The following is a 14,123-nucleotide window of genomic DNA, read 5'->3' as shown; positions in this document are numbered from 1 at the left end:
CTTGTATTCAAAGAATAGTAAAACTAATTTTTAGGACAGACTTATATTCCAGCATTTTTGTTTGTTTGTTTTCTTCTATTCATTTGATGATAACACTGTCTTTTACAGAAAATGTGCTTTGATATCAGGTAAAATGCACAGATTTTCTGTTGATTCAAAATATTGGTACTGGGTATTAAGAGCTAAAAATGAGCAGACCAATATTTTATTTATTATTTATATGTATGTTTTTAATATATGAATGCATATTAATACATTAATATATTTATTTTATATATATGAATAATAATTTATTAATATGTTTAAGCAGCTAATTACTTCTTTACTTCTAGCACATACAATCATCTAAGACATGTACACATATGTAATGTACAGACCACAGTAGGTAGATAAATACAGATGTGCAGGTCTGTATACGGTCTTTATTCCATTGTTGTGAAATCCTATTACTGGAAGATTCGGTTCTCATCCTTTGAAAGGTGGTGGAAATTTTTTGCTTAAAAGTCGTCTTCATTTCTATAAATGGTTAAATAGAAATTTAAAAAAGAATAAATCTTATATATAAAAAGTAAAAAATAAATTGCACCATATGAATATAACAACTACACAGTATTTTGAGGCTGCATACTGTGAACATGGGATGTACCAGAAATATTTTGGTCCACAGAAGTATAAATGTTTAGATATTTCTCTTCTCAGTTTTTGAAGATAAATGTTGCAAATGTTGTCTGGTAAGGAACAGTTATGTGTTTTCTTTTATATGTATGAATAGTATGTGTTTTCAATCTTAACAAAACATACACACAAACAAATTCAGAACTGAGAACTGTAGTTTAAGTCCTCACGTATCTTTTAGAGTTGTGTAATGTTTTTGTTTTGAGTTCTGCTACAGGAGTGTAAGAAATACATATGCTGGATTAATGTGAATCTACATAGTAATTAATAGATTTCTTTTAATGGTACTGAACATGAAATAATGCATAGTATTTACTTATCATGCCTCATGTTACTGTTTCCTTTATTGATATCTAGTTAAGACATTTTTATATGAATTCCATTTTTAAAAGCTACAGTAGCTCTTTGTAGGCTAGGACAATTGGTCTCATTGGGGTATTGTTCAGTGTGAGATCATCTGAATTTCTTGCATACTGTGTAAATCTCAGTTTTCAAAATTCCATATTTATTTTATAGCCGCTGAGAATTTGTACTTAAATAGAATCTCATCTAAAAAGACAATTTTGGAAACATATTGAAAACTTGAATGGAATCTGCAAAATAAAATTACCATATCTAGGCCCCTGTCATTTCACTGGGACAAGGATTTGTTTTCTCAAACTGGAGACCTACTTCTGCAGACATTTAGATCTGTACTTCAGTGATGCAGGTGGTCCCATTGGACTCATAGCTTTCTCCAGGATGGGACACAATAATTGTTTCATGCCACATAAAAGAAATGTTTGGATTATTTCCATAAATAATACCTAAAAGGACGTATTACCTCTTGAGACTATTTCATTATGCAATTTTTTGATATGTATATTTTATCAGAATTTATGAATGGGATAACTTGGATATAAATTCATCATTGCATCCTTTGATTTTAAAATTAGGGAGTAAACCAGTCCCAGCCGATATTCTATGCTAAAAAGAAAAATAATATCTAATGATTATGTTTCTGGCATAGCATTTGTTTGACATTTTAAACCAAGGCATTATATCCTACAGCAAAACTATTTAACATACACTTTTTTTTTTTCTTTTTAACGTGTGGAATCTGCTACATTTTTCCCTGTGCGCTGTTTCAAAGCAAACTAAGAGTTTATTGTGTTTTCATAAACTAATGAAAACATGTATTTTTCCCATCAGTCAGCATTTTTTTAATTTTTTTTTTTTAATTTTTTTTTTTTACCAGTACCAGCTGAAGGATACCAGTACATTTTGAGCATGTTTGCAAAGTATATTTGGGTATTTATTTAATACCAAGTTCACTTCCCGAGAGGGGGATATTTGTAATTGTGTTTTGGCAGAATGCTTTTTGACAAGAGGAAAGAAAAAAACGTTCCCTGCTGGTGATCTGCAGAGGTCTGGTCTTGAAAGCTGTATCTGTACTTATTTGGTAAGGTGGAGAAGAGAATATGGGTTTAAAGGCTTAAAATCCGTCTTTCTTATTCCCAGTAACAGGAATTCATACAAGGAGAACATCTGCATAGACATGCTGCGACAGGGTTATCACAAGTCCTTCTCCGAGCTCTTCACTCTGATACAGAAGTGGAATGCCTTGAGGGAGGCTGCAGGGCCTGGGTCAGCCATATGGCAGCGGCAGTCCCTGGAGGAGCAGCCTGATAAGCTGGATCAGCTTTACCACTTCCTGACCAGGGCTGAGGCAGCCCAGCGAGCAGGTAAATGGGGGGATTGTGGGTAGCAGAGCAGCGGGAGCCGCAGCCGCGAATGCCTGGGGGAAGCTTCCAAATTGTTTCATGTATGAATTTGAAACGTTACTGCATCTTAGCACATTTCAGCCTTAGTCGACTAAGCTGTATTTATAGAATAAATGATTAGGAGCTGCAGATATCGGGAGAGGGGGGGGAAAAAAAAGCGACAACGTGTGGAGTGCATTATAATATCATTAGAAATGTTTTGTGTATTTATAGCTTTGATAACATCTCAAACATTTTCTCGTAACTTCATTATTTATTGTTTTTCTTTCTGTGTTGATTTGACTAGCCGGTTTTGTATTAGAAAAAAAATTAATAGGTGAAACGCTGCTCCTCACAGTAATAGTTGTATAAATTTGATTTTATTAAATAATCTGTCTGCTAACTGTTTGGATTTGTGACTGACCTTAAAAAGACTGTGAACGTGTCAAATAAAATACATCACGTAGCTGTAACATGTCACCTGTGAATTACTAGATATTAGTGAAGACGTAACTCCAAATTACTGTATTTTCTCTATTGCCTACTGTTTACTAAGCACTCTTCTTTATCATTTTGTTTGACTGTAAATAGTGATATAACTTACTTTGTCTTTCTCCTTTGGAATAATTGTAGGGAAGGAAGCAGGTGAAACTACAATCCTGTCTCACAGCAGAGCTGATTTCATCATATATTGCTTGTTTCAAGTAGTGTTTTCATCATTACAGAGAGAAAAATCTAAAATAAAGCTTGAGCGTTTGAGACTCAAGCTTTCTTACTGAAACTTTGAACGCTTCGTTTTAAAAGGGAACAGCAGTAACAAAAACTTTCAGCACTAAAAAACAAACAAACAAACAAAAAAACCCTGTTCATTTAAAATGTTTATGTTTACTTTAAAGCCAAAATATGTATTTATTTAATTGGCTGTAATCCTAGGCACGAAATCTAACCAGTCCATAATGGAAAAGTATCTTCAGATTTTTCTGAGTATGATTAAAGCCTGAACAGGCACCTCTGTAGTTTGTAGGAGTATGAAAGAGACATTTTACACTGAGACTAGCTTGATACACATAAGCATTCTGCCTTTGTGCTAGTGTTCAAAAGTAGTCGGTATGGAATATCTGGATGAGCATGCTTCCTGAAGCTGCTTGAGGGGAGAATACTTTGCTTTCCTTCTGTGCAAGATTTTCTCTAGTGTTGCTAACTGGTACATGCCAATAGATTTGGCAAGTATCCTCCCAGAGAAGTAAATTCAGGTTCTGCCCAGTGAAAGGCAGAGGCCTTTCTCTCAGTGAACTTGGCATTCATTGCGTGCTGGGTTCCATGAGAGACGGGATGCTGCCAATTGACTGACTGATGGAGTCTTGCCTCTAGAAGGGAGTATCTCCAAATTTTACCTGTTGGAGTTGGTTAAAATGAAGGCTAAGTAATGAGAATCTGCCAGCGGACCCGACAAATGTTTAAGCAGCAAATCATTAATGAATTATTTGATTGTGGAATGGTGAGAGTTCTGATTTTTTTCAGTATATACCTTGGCACAAATCTGCATTTCATGTGAGGCCAGAGCTATGGCACATGAGGGGATGGATGTTGATTCATACTGCAGATGTTACAGCTAATAGTGCTGCAAATATAACGTATGAATTACACAGCTCATCAAATACTAATTCCGGAGTTCCACTAATCCAGTTTCTCTCTGATTCTAATCAAATTGCTCGGAGCTCTGGCTTATGATCTTATGACAACTTCAGCTGAAAACATTTTAAAACTGTACCACAGTTCAGTTCATCCTTCAGCTGGAATTTACTGCAGTGTAGCAGTTGCACCAGCAGCTGACCTGTGTTTGCTCCTCAGCCACCACAATTCAAGCCAAATATGGCTTAAAATGCTTTAAGTAATATTTGTGGCAGTGAGGTGTGAGACTTCCGCAGTAACATTATGCTGAAAATTTACCTGTCTCAGATACAGCATCCCAAGCTACAGTTGTGGTGAAAAAGAACAGCAAGTATGACAAAAAACTTTGTGACTTGTTATTTTTTGATTAATTTAAACCTCACGGGAGGATTGTTTTTGAAGTGGAAGTGGCAAAACAAAAATGAAACATAGCTTATCTTAGTTAAAAGTTTTCCCATTTGTTCTTTAGTTTTTTCACCTGATATTTTGGTGCCTCAGAGTGTAGCTGTCTCAGTGTGAATTTCAATTAGATCTGCTGCCCCCAAGTTCAGCATTTTAGAGCTCTTAGCAAAGTGCAGACAGAAAGTTAGGCGTTCATTCATCCACTTTACATACTTATTGGTGGAATATGTTTATGTTTTCTTTTCCTGACTGATTGCAATTATTGATGCTACGATGTTGCAAGTAAATTGTTTGCTTGGAAGAATTAATCAAAGCAGCCCATTATGATGTGGAGGCTAATATCAAAGAGCAATTAATTTAATTACTTCTACATTTGAAAATCGCGATTGTTTACCAGTGTTTTTTTATACAAACTATTTACCTTCAAATATACCATTGAGCATTCTCTCAGTTCTTGTTTCTAATGGAACATTTCAATGGAACTTCGAATCATACAGCAGTCCTTTCTTTTAGGCTGGTATTATACTGCTTGCAAAATTTGTTTTTCTAACTTTATCTCATTGCCATTGCATTTGAATACTTTCCAAGTATTTAAAAATAAAAACCTAACAGTAATCCCTGCATCTTCTCAAAAAAAAAAAAAAAAAAAAAAAAAAAGTCAAAAAGCTGATGGTTATTCTGCCTTAAGTACAGCATTATTTTAAAAAAGAAAAAAAAAAGGAAAATATTTGGCAGAAATATTGGTGATACTTGTTGACTGCATTCTTCTTTGGTCTTCCTTGATGCAAGCAATGTAAATGTTTTGGACATCAGAATACAGTTGTTTCCAATTATTCTTTGAACTTCCTTCATTATCATGCACTAGTCTTTCTTTCTAGTAGTTTTCATATCAGTAGCTTAAAAATTAAAAAATGATATACCTGTTTAAATAAGTGTAAATAAGTATACTTTTAGGATGTTTTAAAGAACTCAGGATATATGCCAAAGTAGTCTACATAGCTTGGCATTAGTTGTATAATATGATAATGTTGTATACCTTGATAAATGTTGCCTTTTTCAATAAGAAAAATATATATCTTGAGGCTGTTGAATTGAGTGCCCTGTTGCCAGACTAATTTCACCGAAAGGTATAATTGTCCTTGGTATTGATGTTGCAATCCCTTTGAAGAGACAGAGCTCCCTAGCACCCATTCAGTACTGCTCTGTGTGTTAGCAAGAGGAAGTGTTGGAAACCACAGTCCCATTCCAGACTGACAGTGAGGACTGCCGACTGAAAATCTTTGGCTGCTGACATCCTTAGAACAAACGATGTCCATACCCTGCATAGGCACAGCTAAATAGGGTTAATTTTGCGTCCATTTGGTTTGTCTAAGACCCCAGATAAAATTTGGCTCTTTATCTGTGTGCATTTGGGTGGGTCATAGGGAAAAGTAGTAACAAAGGAAAAATACCCAAGTCCTTTGCTTACCTTTTGGAATTTTTTAACACCCAGATTAATGTATGCCTGGGAGAACAGCTTATTATAATGATGGATGTTGCTGTTCCTCAGACAAAAATACTTACAATAGCTTTTATGTGTTCTTTGCATGCATTTTACCATGAGAGTATAACTGATTCTTTAAATTGTTACCTGGTTGCTACAGTCTGCCTTGTTGTTTTAAAATGCATTGCTAATTTGGTTTTTGGATCTATATGCTCATTGGGTGAAGCCAGTTCTTTGAATTATCTCCTCAAATTATTGTATAGCTCTAGTTTTGTAAGTTGGTTAGCACTGAGCCTACAAGAAGAACAGCAGTACCAGCAGATTGTACCATAAAGCATCAATCAATCTGGTATTTCAGAGGGAGGTCAGTTCCTTGGATTACATCTGAATTGCCTATTGAATGGAGATGTGAACCCAAACTGAATCCTTACCTGTGCTGTAATGTAAACCACAAAGACCCTGTGATCAGTGCTTGCTAGAGTGGTTGGTTACCTGTGTTGCATTCTCCTTCCAGACAACGCAAGTCAAGGTACAACTCAAGAATTCTTTAAGGAAAATACCTCTCAGCCACTGACTTTACTTTGCTGGAGCAGGGGAGCCAAACCAGGGGAAGTCACGCTGTTCAGTAGCTGCAGTGAGTCAGTCAGTAGCAGGTGACTCTGTTCCCTGTGTCAGAGCCAGTGCATTGAGCTAATATTCAGTGAACATGCTTTCCAAGGGGCAAGACACAGCTTGTTAGCTGATCACTGGGGCAGCTGGTGGAGAGTTGGCATTATGACCCAGGAGCTGTTGCTTTTCTTAGACCCTGTGCAACCTTTGTGATATGCCAAATGCTAAATCTGTGCAAGTGCTACAGGCTGCTGACCCTTGTTCTAGAGAATATCAGAGACAAAGAATTAGAAGGAAGTGCTAACTTAGCTTTTTTTTCTTCACTTCAGTACAGAGCAAACTTTTGTCAGCGTGAATTAGTATTTGTTCTCATTGCAAAAGGTACTTTATAAACTACATGAAGAAGCATGAATCACATTCGGTGAGAACATTTGGTGCGTTAACACTAGAAAATCTTTCTGTGTTTGAGGTACTGAAGGTCGAAAAATGAATTTAGCATTTTACAGGGAAAAACTTTTCTATAAGATTTCACTTATGCCTTAGGCTGGACTAGAAAAAAATGTGATAACCTTATTGCCCATGTTATGTTGTGGGGGACAGAAAAAAAGAAAGAAGGAAAGGTAAACATACCAAAAGTTCATTCAATATTTTCTAGGAGGAGCTAATTTTTGTTTGGTTTTGAGGGAACAGGCAAAGGAATGCTTTTGTTTTCTGAAGCAGGCTTGTTCTTCTCTACTTTATGCTGTTCACAGGAAAAAAAAAGATGTAGTAGTTGCTAGAGAACAATGGAGTGACTAGCTATAATTTATTATTATTAACTTTTAGAAGTGAAAGGATTCTTCCCTGGAATGATGCCAAGACTTCTCAAAATGTAGGCAGCTGGCTTCAACGGAAGTTGCATTTCTGTGTTTTAAATTGTGCCTCATTGCCTCTAACTGAAGTAGTATGTTCTTAATTTGTTGGCTTGGAGTCCTCCATTGGTGTCACAAGTGGCCAGTTGAATTGCCTTGTGTTACTGTTACTAGAGAAGTTTATCCATATATGGCAAATGTATATCCAGGTAATTTCTTAGCACCTTTGCATAGATTGTACTTTGAATATATTCTGTTTGTGTACTTAGTGATGGAGGGAAGGTGTTCACCCTGTTTGCCCTGCTACCTAATAATTTGATTGTGTCCGTGCTACTCCATATTGCACTTTCTTACTGTGTCCAGTTTTGGGCCCCTCACTGCAAAAAAGATATTGAGGCCCTGGAACGTGTTCAAAGGAGGGCAACAAAGCTGGTGAGGGGTCTGGAACACAGGCCATATGAGGAGAGGCTGAAGGAGCTGGGAATGTTCAGCCTGGAGAAGAGGAGGCTCAGGGGAGACCTTATTGCTCTCTATAACTTCCTGAAGGGAGGTTGTAGTGAGCTGGGGGTCGGCCTCTTCTCTCGTGTCATTAGTGACAGGACCAGAGGGAATGGCTTCAAGCTACGGCAGGGGAGATTCAGGCTGGACATTAGGAAGTATTACTTTTCAGAAAGGGTGGTCAGGCACTGGAATGGACTGCCCAGGGAGGTGGTGGAATCACCGACCCTGGGGGTGTTCAAGGAAAGACTGAATGTTGTGTTGAGGGACATGGTTTAGTGGGAGCTATTGGGAATAGGTGAACGGTTGGACTGGGTGATCTTTTAGGTCTTTTCCAACCTTAGTGATTCTATGATTCTATGATTCTATGATTCTTCATTTGCATTTGTGTATATCAGCTCAGTGAGTGCAGCTTATGGCTAAGCTTTTTGGGAAAAGGTTCCTAGCTGCAAGTGGTTGTCCTTAGCAAGCAGATGGGACTGATTCTTTGCTGTGTATGAATTGAGGTAGAAATAAACTGACTGCAGCATCATTCTTTTCCTGTTGATGCTCCTTATTGGCTCAACAGCCTTCATCCTGTATGTTTCTGAATGTGAACTCTTCATGACATCAGCTGTCTTCTTGCTACTGAGTCCCCGGTATTGATCTCTCAGGCAAGAGAAAAATGAAACTTCCGGTACTAATGGTATCTCATTCTGATATAAAAAATGACTCCTAGTGACTCCAGTGATCTTAAGGCACTCCTTGATATGTCTTCAAGGATGAGTGGTCAGCTATAATTCAGCCATACTCACTAAAAACAAGTAACTGAACTGGAAGATGAGTGTTACCAGCTGTTGAAAAGTTTCTGCATGGCCTTTGCCTGGCAGGAACAAAGGACTGACTGGTAATCCCTTCAGTAGAAAATATTTGGACAGAGATAGATGTTGAAAAATTTCTTTCTGATACCTGTATTTTAAAGGTGAAGTTCTGAAGTGCAAGTTTTGTTTTCTGTTAACAAGAACAGTGTTTTTTCTTCACGGAAAATACCAAGCCAGGATCTCTTCAGGATGTTGTTTTCATCTCCTCTCTAATACTTGCTCTGGTACTTCTTTTGCTTTCTTTTACTACATTCCGTCAAAAAGCAGATGATACAGCCGTGGCAGCGGTAGTACTTAACTCCTAAATCAGTTGGGATTGGCATACCCAGCCTCCGCCTCTCTGTCCCTGAGCTTTGCACTATTCAGTTGATGAATAGCTGAACACCAGTGTGCAGGCCACAAACCTGAATTACCCTCTGCTCCATGCATGCCTTTGCTTACCAGATGTTCCTGATGACAGTCCAAGTACAAACCAATGTTTTACTCAGTGGACTGATCCAAGGCCTATGGCTTTAGCATAACATGGAGAGAGTCTGTGTGACTGTTGAGATGCACATGAAGAGATTCTGATGCAGAGCAGGAAACCCTATATGTGCGTAACATATGGGGTGTTATGCTTAAACTCAAATGGAAGGGATTTTCTTAAATCTGTTTAGCAGAAAGACCTCAGTAAAACTTGATAGAAATACTTTCCTTAAGTACATACCATTTTTCCACTGTACAGGATGATGAAAGTAAAATATTTTGAAAAGTCCAGATCAAATAAAACAAAATAAGCCAATTTTCTGTATTTTATGTTTTGTTGCAAAAACATTTTTGAAAGTGCAAAATAAGTACTATAATATAACATAGCAATTCTTGTTTATTAAAAACTAAGAAAAAAAAGCACAAACAAATGCTTAAGTGAACAGAATTCATATGAAATATTACTGCCTTAAATTTGGTAATTTGACATTGAAAAAAAACGCACGTTATATTGGATAATTGCACATAAGATGTGTTCCCTGTCCCATTTCAACCACAGAGTATCAAGCTTCACTGTCATCTGCTCCATCGAGTTCTGTTTGTTCTGCTTAGCTGCCATTTTGGGTAGCCATTATGCTCATCTTTGCAGCATTATTTTAATCCTGTATCCTAAATATTCTGGGAAATCTGAATTCAGCTTCCATTGGTTTTGGAGTAAAAGTACTTTTTGAAATATTACTAGGAACAGCATTTGAACTTCTATCTCTATGCTTTCTTTTATTTTTCTCATTTTAAAACAAGAATTTCTCTTGTAGGAGCTGCTTCACAGTTGTGTACATCTCAGACCTTTCTATTCATTTGGTATTGTATTCCAGTGGTGTCATTCTCTCTGTGATAGGTGGTATTTTATATATATGTGTGTATATAATTTTTTAATGTATCATTGGAAGATACTTAAAGATTTCTCCACATGTATTCTATTAACAGATGCAGAGAATTTACTGTAAAAAATCAGAGAGGTCAAAACTTTATTGACAGAAATACCTATGGGAGACTTTATAGAAGATTGTGTTTATCTATTCTAATATTTTTCTTCTCCGGAGGAGATGAAAGTTCACTTTCACTGAGTCTGACATGCTGGCTATACCTCTGTCAGAATAATATCAATGGATTTCTTGATTTGTAAGTCAGAGAGACTTTGAATCCCAAAGAGAATATGACTTTTAAACATCCATCTTTGGGGTTTGTTTTATTGTGACTCCAGCGTACCTGGTCAGCCACTGTCCAGGACTATTACGGAGAAATGGTTGTCTCTGTGCACCTCTCATTGTTATTCACCAGCAGGATAGTCATCGGAGGGTCACCTTACAGTTCATTCAATCAAGCCGTGGCTGTAGCAATAGCCCGCCTCAGGTCGGTACCATCTCTTGAGATTTGTAGGGCACTACCAGAAGTGATCTGCATAATGTCCTGTAGCATTAGTGCCTTGATACTTTGTAGCAAATATTTCAAAGGCAACAAATCTGTGGTTAGCTTCTTTCCCAATGACAATCCCATTCTCTTTCCTCTTACTGCCCTGTTGCAATTATTTGCGTATACCTGCTAACTTCTAAGTTCATGTTCGCTCAGCTGTAAACAACACCTAATGTGTATTATTACCTTAGATTCAGTTATTGAACAAATTTAGTTTTCATATTTCTGTTTTTGAGTGGTTATTTGATTCATTGCTTGTAATCGTGGTGGGAACCTCTGCTTTCTACATTTGAGATAATCTTCAAAAGTGTTCTTTTATGCTGCAACAGATGTTTAAGTTGGGCTGAAATAAATCATAGCCAAGCATATCTGCTTGATACTGCCTAGATAAACAGTGGCTATATCTGAATTGGTTGTATTGGGCAGACTAATGAGGGATTTATATTACTTTCCCTAAGAATATGTATAATTCAAAATTTTGAGATAGAACACACTGGAGCGGAGATGTGTGGTTTAGAGATGCAAGCAAAGTACTTTTTTGAGTAATTGCTGCTTTTTATTCTAAACAATGCTAGTGACTCATAAATGACATAATTTATAGAGAGAAATTAGTCCTGTTTGGAAGTTGGATTTTCCCCAAATCTTCTCAGAGATTAAAAAAGAAAGAAAGAAAGAAGGGAAGAAAGGAAGGAAATTTAATGGCATCCTTTTATCGAAGTGTTTTGATACAGTATCACAGTTATAAAATACTTAGAAAAGATCTGAGCTTCGAGTGAGAGCTGTGTTGAAATTAGGTGCCTTTTTCTGTGTTGATTTCTATGTTGTTCCATATCATGTGCAAGAGAGCTTTTTTCCTTTCTTTTCTCTTTTTCCTCTTTTGTTGAGCAAAGCTTAGAAATTGCAGAACTGCTGAAAGCAGAGCTGCTCTGTTCACACATCTGGCTTATCCAAACATTCTTTTACCTGCTGCAGCACTTCAGTTCTTAACTCCTTCTTTACCCAACTATATGAAAATTGTTTTAAGAGCATGCTATTTGGCTTATTCTCATTTCACAGCCACAAACAAAGTAGGAAATCATAATTATTTGTATTCTCAACTAACATAAGCAGAGTTTGGAAATAAAATTAATTTAGTTTTGCCAGTGGTAAATTTACCTCCGAAATCTATAGATTCTTGGTGCACTTTTTTATCTCGTAGGTTCTTCATCATCGTGTAGGGAATATATTTTTCAAACACCCCTAGAGAGAAGCAATATGACAAGTAGTTAGGTGAGTTTTAGATCTCTAATCCAAATTAATAGGGTTTTTGAATAACCTCCTGTGTTTTTGTGCATGTTCTTTTTTTAATGTGCTCTTGTGACAGAGGCAATTTATATAGACAATCTTATTCAGTAATTTTGAATTGTGAATAATGCATTTCGTAATGCTACTTAGAATTGGGATTTGCAGTGTTTCTATAAATATTAGGGATGGTGTGTATTCATTTAGCTAGCTGATGAGACGTACAAAGTGCCAACTGAATATGTTTTTTCTTCAGATCCTAAAGGAGATCTAAGACTTTAAGCCCCCCTGCTTCCCAGGTTTGTTCTGAGCTCAGTACCTTGGTGGGCTTTTTATGCCGAAAGTTAAAATTTCAGTTGATCCTTAATATGTAAGAGTGTTAAGGTATTAAAAAACAATAATGTAGATGGAAAACTGAAAGCATTTCTTACTAGCGTTACTTTAAATGTTTTCAATGATGTAAAATTAATGGTGGTGCTTGCAGGGTGTTCTCTTTGGTTCTTTGTCTCCATCATAAGTTGCTACCTTAGATCTGTTTTGGAAGCTCCCAGTGTCTTTGAGGTCTCACTGGTTCAAATACTTCTCCAGTAGAGACTGAATGTGTAAGGTTTTTTGCTCGCTCTGCTTCTGTCTTTCAACCTGTTGATGTCTTATAGAGGCTCTTTGTGTTTTATTGATTGAAGTTTTGGTTTTGTACACAAAAATAATAGCGAATTGTTGTAGTTTATATAGATCAAGTTTTCATTTATGCCTGATTTTGTAGGTTATCATTTTCTCCTTACATTTCCTTGAATATGTAGGAGAACTTGATAGTGTTTGGCTTCTGGGTAAATTAATAGCCCTTCATTTTCATTATATGGCTATTGCTGTAAGATTTGTGAAAGCTGATGAAAATTAGCATTTTCACTATTATTTGTTTTTAAAGGGAACTCTGAGGAAGTTTATGATAACCAGCTTAACGTGGCCTACTGCTTCGATGACTCTGAGGAGAAACAGTTAAGGAATTACTTTTATGAACAATGCTTTAACACTGCTCAACTAATAAAAACTGATGGTGGGAAAAGACAAGCGCAAGCACATGCATATATGGGCCTTATCAATGAGGAACAAGGTGAGTCACTGTGGTCATAATGCTACATTGCATCAGCATTGAGACGGTCATATTTTGTAACCAATATTTTGTTACAGGGCACTTAATCTCAGTGTAAATTTGTTTGGAGCCGTAATTTATAAGAAGTTTCAAAGCTTTTGCAATTGTAGTTTCTGGAGCAGCAAATACAAAGATAATAAAGTCTATGATTATTCATAGACCTGTTTCCTTTGGTAACTTTCCATCTACAGCCAGTAGAAAAGCAAAATGTAACTTTAAAGGAAGCATTCTTTTTCCACAAAGGTTCTTTTTGTTCAACCTTGTTGCTTTTTGCTAGCTTTTGTCAGGAGACCGATAATGCTGCTTCAAACCACAAATCATTGCCATAGTGTTGTTTGGTTCCCCTTAAACTCCATTTCCCCATGTGTCTCTGTCCTATAAATAGTGTGTGTATATATAATATTAGATATTAATTGATGTAACTGTTTGCCTTATTTTACATGCTTTTTTAAAAATAGATTACCTTTCGTGGCAGACAGCTTTGGTTGTGTACAGCAGGATATACATGAGAAAGATTTTCCTACATTTCTATCAAATCTTCTCATTTTGTGGGAGTAAAATAAGTGAGTGAGCCCCAAGTAGCTGAATAAAATGTTCCAGTTCTAGTTCCTCAGTGTACTGAACTGCTGACCACTTATTCAAATATGTGAGTTACATGGCCATTATGTTCTTGTTTATAAGTTTTACCTTTTGTGGTTGGCTTCTCAGCTAGAATGGCTTTTCTCAGGGAAAAAAACATAGATTAAGAGAAACTGAAATGTTGTGTGAAAATAAGGCGATTCTATTAACTTGATAGAAAAATAAAAATAAAAATAAAAATAAAAATAAAACCTGACAAAATGGCTACATTTTGAACAATAGCCTCATTTTCCAGCAAAAGCCTGGACATGAAGCATGAACTGCAACCTCTTTGTTGTTGTTGGAAAGCCTTTGACATGACTTGTTCCCCCCATTTTCCCTTAA

At 36.5% G+C, this 14,123-nt stretch overlaps 1 protein-coding gene across 14 annotated transcripts in view; it reads left to right on the top strand.

The window, feature by feature from the left end:
• TTC29 (tetratricopeptide repeat domain 29) overlaps positions 1-14,123 on the top strand; it is a 365,054-nt gene that overhangs the window by 262,873 nt on the left and 88,058 nt on the right. For all 14 annotated transcript variants that reach the window (XM_048942653.1, XM_048942642.1, XM_048942641.1 and 11 more), the window contains 2 exons: positions 2,176-2,399; positions 12,936-13,121. In XM_048942653.1, the coding sequence (XP_048798610.1) occupies positions 2,176-2,399; positions 12,936-13,121 (410 nt within the window). The remainder of the gene's footprint in view (positions 1-2,175; positions 2,400-12,935; positions 13,122-14,123) is intronic.

This window comes from Lagopus muta, chromosome 4 (assembly GCF_023343835.1).
Source record: "Lagopus muta isolate bLagMut1 chromosome 4, bLagMut1 primary, whole genome shotgun sequence".
Classification (NCBI taxonomy): Eukaryota; Metazoa; Chordata; class Aves; order Galliformes; family Phasianidae; genus Lagopus; species Lagopus muta.
This window is presented reverse-complemented; position numbering and strand designations above follow the sequence as displayed.